This window comes from Conger conger, chromosome 12, assembly GCF_963514075.1.
Source record: "Conger conger chromosome 12, fConCon1.1, whole genome shotgun sequence".
NCBI lineage: Eukaryota > Metazoa > Chordata > Actinopteri > Anguilliformes > Congridae > Conger > Conger conger.
Window position 1 is genome coordinate 34,981,005 of NC_083771.1, and position 7,949 is coordinate 34,988,953.

Consider the following 7,949-nt stretch of genomic DNA (forward strand, 5'->3'; position numbering starts at 1 on the left):
TTTTGTGTGACCGCTGTGTCAACTGACAGCCAAATACCATTCCTGGGATTGTGTTGTCCCATTCCCTTCCCCAGTCTTCCTGGTACAACTAATGAACAGAAAATGTCACTGATGTTAAGTGTAGTTATATATGGCATTCCTTTTATGGGCTGAAATCCTGGTCTATCTTTCACCTGTATTATTGATATTTGTTCATATTAACCTGAACATTTGCAAGTGAAATTCCAGTGTAATTGCATATTTCTATGTCTCACCTATGCCAGCCCATTGATGACCACTGTCTTATTGTGAATTTCCAACCAGGTTCCTTAAAAGCATTCTATGTACATTTGTGCTTCTTGTCAACCCAGGGTACAGAATGACCTGTCCACAGAAGTGCCCGGAGGAGGTTTACAAGATCATGCAGAGGTGCTGGGAGTACAAACCCGAGAACCGGCCCAAGTTTGCTGACATGCAGAAAGAACTGGCCTCGATTAAGAAGAAATAGCATCTGTGGGGTGGTGAGGAGTTTTGCGCACCGCGTTCAGGTGAACCCAACGCACCGGGAGACGTACCGTTGTTGCAGCACCAACACTTTTCTATCTCGATCGTACAGTCCTCTACAGCTCCACTCACAGTAACTGTGTATCACGGTCTATGCAACAGCTGTTCTGAGCCATTGGCAAAAAAAAAGATTCCTGTCTCAGGCACAGTCCAAAATCCCAGCATTCCTAGGCAGTGCATTGCTGTCCTGACCTTGTCATACTTTACTGAATGATAGTATACCTTGGACTAAGATTATGATACATGTTTGTTTTTTGTTTTTTTTCTTGTTTTGTTAAGTTATTGCTTATGCCACGGGCTCGAATGTTAAGGAAAACCGGCCGCGCCACTCAAGTCAAAGCCAGGATTTCAAGTAACTGCCCCCACCCTCCCTCTATGAGAACGATGACGTGTTGCATTTAGTTGCATTCTGAAGCCACCCTGTGAGATGCTGTCTCACAGAAGGAGATCTTTTTAAAAGTTCTTAAAGAGATATTGTGTTCTGTGTACCCCCTTCTGGGACTCATCACTGTTCAGTTCAGAGTAAGCTTGTTTTGTTTTTTTCTGTCCTAAGGAGTATTCACTGCATAAGTCGGATTTGGTTTGACCACAGCCCAGCTGATGAGGGAAAAAAGAAAAATGATCGTAAGATCCGTTGTGGGTTATCATATCGAGATTGGATATGTCATAATTTGATACTAGGCACATAACGATCGGTTTGATTAAAATCTAGGCTATTTTGTTTCAAACTTGACAGCCTTGCACTTTTGTAAGTGCGAAAACAGCTCACTGTGCATTGTTTGTTTTTGATTTGGTTAATGTTTTTTTTGGTAGTTTTTTTTTTTTTTCAAATCTGCATTCAGTCAAGAATGTAGTAATACAATGATACAAATGTACTCTGAAGAATGTATGCCAAATAAGTGCCATAGGTCATTTGTTTCTGTACTGATCAGGAGGAGACTGTAAAATGGAAGAATGGTTCAGGTATATCTTATACAGCAGAGAAAAATGTCTGCTTCTTCAGAAAATAAAATTTTTGCATGGATTCTAGATCTTTAGAGGATCTCATTGCGCTGCTAACGGCCACAATGTGATTTTTCGTTATGCTTTCAAAAGAACAGTAGAATGCTTAGTATCTATTGGCATGAGAACAGGTTGACACTGTCCCATTACCAATGATGGGCTCGGCATGACATTCACAAGAAAAGAAAAGAAAGAGACAGTTTGATACACAGTTTTCAATTACAGAATAAAATGAAATGACCTGGAAGTCAGTTCTATTTCAGTCATGGAAGATGATGTGACATGTTGAGATTGGATGTGGTGAGCACAGCACATGGGTCAGCTTTGACTGCCAACATCTCCTGGCTATAGCAGTCCTTTCCTCCATATCCAAATCTTCTAGAATCAGAAGTTGAGACCGATTAAATATTAATATTATATTATTTATATTGTATAACCCCCAAAGGCAGCTTTCTGAAAGATTGCATAGAAAGCTGCAGTCATATTATTTCTCCTGTATATTTTCTCCACGTTTCACTGCATACGAATATTAAAACTTTAGTTTTACCGAGGGCTGTGGATATCTTTAAACATTATTTAAAAGAAGCAGCCGTGATGTTTTCAGTGTTTGAAGACATTGTGCCAGAGTATTCTGTTTTATAAACGTAGGTCATAAAATTTCCATGTAACAAACTGCACAGCAAAAAAAGGCATAAAATAAAATCCATTGCTCTTCATCTGGCTGTTCACCATCTTTAAACCCTACCTTAATGACCAATCAAACAAGAGTGCTTAAAGAGAGAATGGTTAAATATACTGGTGCATAGTTATGAAAAATGTTAACTTCAAGCACATTGATTAGTATCTGCCATGGCTTTTTGGTTGTTTACTGGAGATTTGTCTGAGAGGCAATGCATGTATTCACATGTTTTCATAGGACTTTGACAGGGGCTGCCTTGGAGAGCTTGTTTTTGGTCTCAACAGCCCAGGTTGACAGTATGACTAATCCACTTTGTCAAAACCAAAAGCCTTTTTGTTTATTTTCTCTGGAGCGTGCTCGGCATACAACGGTTTGCCTTCGATAGAAACATTGGCCACTTCCTTGACGGCATCTCGTGAATTTCTTTACACTGCCGTCAAGCTTTTCCTGGAGAACCGATTCATTATCATTTCAAAGGAAGAAATGTAATTTCCCGGTGGTTACAATACAAGTCCTGCCTATAAGTGCCTCTCCATCGGCATCATAATGTCATAATATCATAGCTGAGATACACCCAGATACTGCTGTTTTTCCCTCTAAGATTAAACATTTGGCATTACTGAAGTAAGCATAATTATTCTGCATGGTATTATTGCCATTGACATTTGAAACAAAAAAGTTGGGAAGGTTTTTCTCCTTGATTGTACTTGTTGCACAACCATTTAAGAATGGAGCATTCTCCATTAGCTAGTTGTTCAACAATTATTATCGATATAGTATTTTACCCTATAACTTCAGTGCAGCATAAAATGTAATATTCTGCTTAGGTGAATTAAGCATCATCTCAAATTGCCTTTGGCAATGCAGATATTCAAGAGCTGAATTTCCTTCGTGCCTTGAAGTTAACATGCAAGTGAAAATGACAAGCTAATAACTGGCATCAAATTTCCTTTTAGATCATACAGCAGTGCTAGTGGTTCATTCATGCTTAACAAGTAACCACCATATCACAAACAACAATTACAGAGACCCCAGCAGGGCTTGAGCTGTTTGTAGTCAGTCCCATTGATCTCATGGACATCACTAATCCAGTTTGAAACAAACAACCTATCCTCATCATTTATGGCCTAGATATTTTTTCTGCTAATTTCCGCCCCCAGCTAATTATCTTGAACTACAAAGTGCTCTGATCATTCAGTTAACTTGTCAAAGCTTTGAAATTGTATTTTAAAAGTCTAATTTCCCTTTGCTGATGTAACCTGCATCTACATTTACTGTGCCCGGAAGCCTTTAAGAAGCATTATCAAAGGATAATTGATTCTATTGCTTTAGATTAGCATCCAGCATTTTCTTATTTCGTTGGATTTTTTTTAATCTTTTACGCTATAGCCTGGGGGAGTATACCTGCCTTTTTTATATGCTTAATATTTAAGAGCAGGGCCATCGGTCTCGATCTTAAAGTGGAATTTTCTGGAACTCCAGTTGCATAGTGTCATTCAACCAACCAAACTGAGCCCTGCGGAAGGCTGCTGGTCTTTGCTGTGCAATATACATGGCTGAGTGTCTTTCTGTTTGAAAGATGGGGTCTAATTGAAAAGTTGAGGCTCCTCGTGAAAACTGTGAAGGCAAGCGCCCCAGGGTGTTTATGGTGCGTTGTGGAGGTAATGCACTGTATTGGAGGAAAGTAGAGCACATAGTTTTAGATGAATTACCATAAGAAAGGGGAAATAAAAGACAGGTACAGAGACGCACGTTCAAAGGAGCACATTCTCCCAACGCATCTCTCTTATCAATGCAAAAACCTGCCAGCGTTGACGTTTTTAAGACTCATGGGAGAACGCCAGTTGTGGTCAGACCTTGAGATGGTCATTAAAGATATATATAGCAACCCTGGAGTCTTTACATGCAGCATAAAAACATCATAAGGAGGAGTTCAATTCGTGTAGGAAGTGTAATGCGGAAAATACAACTGATTTTGCTTTTGAAAATGGCGTCTGAGGGGATTGCGAGGATTTTGTGTACTCTAGAACGGGGTGAAATCATGTCGCAGTCTCCAGACATACCCCACACCCAACGGTGTATCTGACTTATCTCACTGTGGATTTGAACTACGCTCCAAAGTATTCCCATTCAAATTCCCCCTGTTATACAAGAAATACTAACAGTACTCGGAAGCGTTTTTCAGACACGGAGAGACGCACGTGTTCACATGTATAAAAAATGCATGGAATACAGGAGGAACCCTGGACGTAACTGACAGGCGGCTGTGTATAGTGTGTAAAACATGTTTAGACGCCATGCATGGCGCGGGACTGGCGGTTGTGCCAAGGGGGAAGTCACGCTGCGCTCTGTGGGGGAAACGTGTCGTGCCAGCCCCATGCCAGCTCACGTCAGCCAGGTCCTTCCTGGTCCATTTCCAACTCTGTAGTTCTCCCTGGGACTCGGAAGTGCCCTGGTTACTGTGCTATTCCGGACTTCCTTCAGCAGCCGAGCGCTCTGAAGTAATCTCTGGGGTCAAAGCCTCGTATCGGTTAGGACTCTTCACCCGTGCTGTTGTTTGTCTCGTCAGCTCTGGTTTTATCCACTGTGGTAGATGGGGTTAACGCGAGTCAGATTCACCCTGGTTTTCTCTCTGCTTTCTTTCAGCTTTCTCTTATTTTTCACATCAACAATAGTCAGGTTTTGATGCTCAAGGAAATACAGCAAGCAAATACAAATTCATATCGGCCTCTTTAGGCTTGGATTCAAATAAATATGTTGTCATCCTTTGTTTTGATTGAAGTGTACTGTAAAGTGCATGTTTTCAGTTAGGGTTTTTGTAATTTTATACTTTATTCATGTCTGTGTCATTGTTCTGTTCTGCCTTTTTTACTAAATCGTCCTTGAATATACATTTTAATTTGAAATGACCATGGGTAATTGGATTGACAAGTGAATAGATGTGCAGATGAATTGTGTTTATGACCAAAGCTACTCGCATACATTCTTTTTTCCTTTTGTATTTATGCTCTTTTTCTATTCTGAATGGTTCTTTTTCCGCCTTACTTTTTACAGAACTTTGCTATACTAATGGAACTGTAATGCCATGATAAACGTGTTCATAACACCTTGTGATACAAATAATATTTTGTTTATGTTGAAAATGTTTGAGATATGTTTTGTATCCGCAGCTTTCTTTAAGAAAACTGGCATTTGCAGAATGCCAAGCCCCACGTTGTCATCAAAAATGAATCGTCTCTGAGTAAAGTCTTAAGCTGCTTTGTATTTTCATGCATGCTTTTTGAGACTGTGATTTGACAAAATATGTTAAAATGGCAGTTTCATGGAAAATGTACAGTATTGTTTTATAAGTTCTGTGTAAGAGATGTCACACATTTGAAACATTAAGATAAATCCACAGTATCATTTCAGTAGTATGTTACTCATGTCTTTACTATTGATTTTAAGATTTACGGTCAGATTTTTCTTCTCATCATTTGTAAATATATTGTATAAAACTTACAACTAATGTTTCTGAAATATTAATCTGATGAAAAAACAGCCATAAAATAGTTCCCCTGGTTTTTTCCTGTTCAGTTTGTTCAGCTCTAAACTGAATGTGAGTTTGGTGTGATTCTGCCATATTTAGGGGAAACGCCTGTTCTCCTTGTACTTTAAGTCTCATAAGCACATGAGTATTTTGTACATTTAGAATGTATATACATATAAAACAGTCTTACCACCCCCCCCCCCCCCCCATTTTCTTCATAGTGGTCACTGTATGCAATATGTAAAAGTGAAAGAACTCATATTTTACCAGTTTAGTTCAATGTCTTGCATTAGTAGCATTTATATTGTCTGCCAAAAAATCCAGTCACATGTCTCAAATGCCTAAACCAGTACTATTGTTTTTTGTAATTGTTGCTGGTGGTGTATTCATAGGAAAACTGCCCAAAGTCTACAATAGACATTCTATTTGTTGTCCAACACAAATGTCATTAAGGAGAGTGGATCTGAAGTGTTTGGGTATGTTCTAGAACTTTCTCTTTCTGTTAACACTTCTGGCATGTCTTCTGGTCACTGCATCTGGAGTTGGCTCACAACAGCACATCTCCCTGTGGTTGTTTCCATGAAGGAGTTGCCTTTCACATACCCGTTTTGTGCATGATTTATCAAACCTTACACTGAAACAGATGCAATGGCATAGTTTCCTACCTCTAAGTTACTGTAGGGGGAGGATAACCTAAACTACAGCCTACAGTATATGGTGATTGAGAATGGTTGTCCCAAGTGAGCAGGTATGTATTTGACGCATTATGATGTTCATGTATAATGAAAATCAGTGTGTGGATAGGGGGAAAAAAACCTTTCGATATGGAAATGGAGAATGTCTGATATTAGCTACTGGTTCAGAAACATGGTTAATACTAGATTTTTGTGTGCAAAATGACCACAGACCGGACAAATCACATATGCCGTTTCTGTGTAATTTGTTTTATTTATTCTAGATTGTACTAAACATAGTATTCATGGCATATTTGCATCACTTTTTCCACGTTGTCCTTACTGTCAGTATATGTATTAAAATATGTTTTGTATTGATTTTTAATATCACAAGCAGAGTGACCAAATTGTAACGTATATAATTTCTTTTTCTCAAAAGACATTTAGTTCGAATTTTCCCTTAGAACCATGCATACAGTATATACACTACTGGCCATAATTATGAAAGTAACTCATGATATCCAGATTGTGTATTTTGTGTTAGTCACTGGCTCACATTTGACTGAGGCCTTTAATGTGTGTTTGTGTTATGTTAAATTGTTTCATCTGCATATGTTACTTTCAGAATGCATGCTTAATGCATTTGTTAATCCTTTTTTTTTTTTTTTTTTTTCAATATTATATTAATTTTAGATACTGTTACTTAAAATTTAATTTAAAGAATCTGGGATATTTATTTCCACTAGAGAACATTATATTTTGATTGCACTTTTGGCCATTAAATAAGTACACCCAACAATGAAATGCATACCAATACTGCTGTCATAAATTGATGTATGACCCAACTTATGTTTTGGATATTCAGAGAAAAAAAAAAACATATCCTGTAAAAGAAAAGTGAATATTACACTGGATATAGATGATTATCAATTTGATAGAGATTATATTGATCATTAAGATGCCCCCCTCCAAAAATATAAAAATGAACTGCACAGTGATTCAGTATTTGACTCTTTAGTCACATTGTACTTAACAGATAACCTGAGCGATGAGGTGCTGTATATTTTTCCGTTTGTATCTTTGTCCCCACTTGCTTAGAAAGAAATGCTTCAATGGTGGAAGCTGTTGAATGGATGTGTCCAAAGCTCATGTCTATATTGTATACCTGCAATAAATATCAGTGTTGTCTCTGTGAAATCTGGTTGTGTGTGTTTTCACTCTTGTCGGGAAATGGTACAGTACCATTGACCAGGGACAGTCATACATGCATTACAGCAGATTCTTACCTCTGTGCTTCTACTCGATAAATATATGTGTAAATAAAGTATTAAGGGTGGGCACTGTGATGTGTATTTGCATAATATTCACAGGCTAATTACGTTTGCTAATTACATTGGCAGGTATTTAAATGGGTTAAAAGGCTGCTAATATTGAGCACTTGCTAACAAGCTGTGTCTAATAGTTGTCCAGTATTTACAATACATAATAAATCATGGCAGCCTTCAAGGAAAGCGTAGTTTAG

The 7,949-nt window shown here is 38.2% G+C and overlaps 1 protein-coding gene across 1 annotated transcript in view; it reads left to right on the forward strand.

Moving 5' to 3' along the window:
* fer (fer (fps/fes related) tyrosine kinase) overlaps positions 1-7,624 on the forward strand; it is a 77,965-nt gene extending 70,341 nt beyond the window's left edge. Inside the window, exon 19 of the mRNA XM_061263217.1 lies at positions 351-7,624. Coding sequence (XP_061119201.1) covers positions 351-487 — 137 coding nt within the window. The 3' untranslated portion in view covers positions 488-7,624. The remainder of the gene's footprint in view (positions 1-350) is intronic.
* Positions 7,625-7,949: the final 325 nt, after the last annotated feature.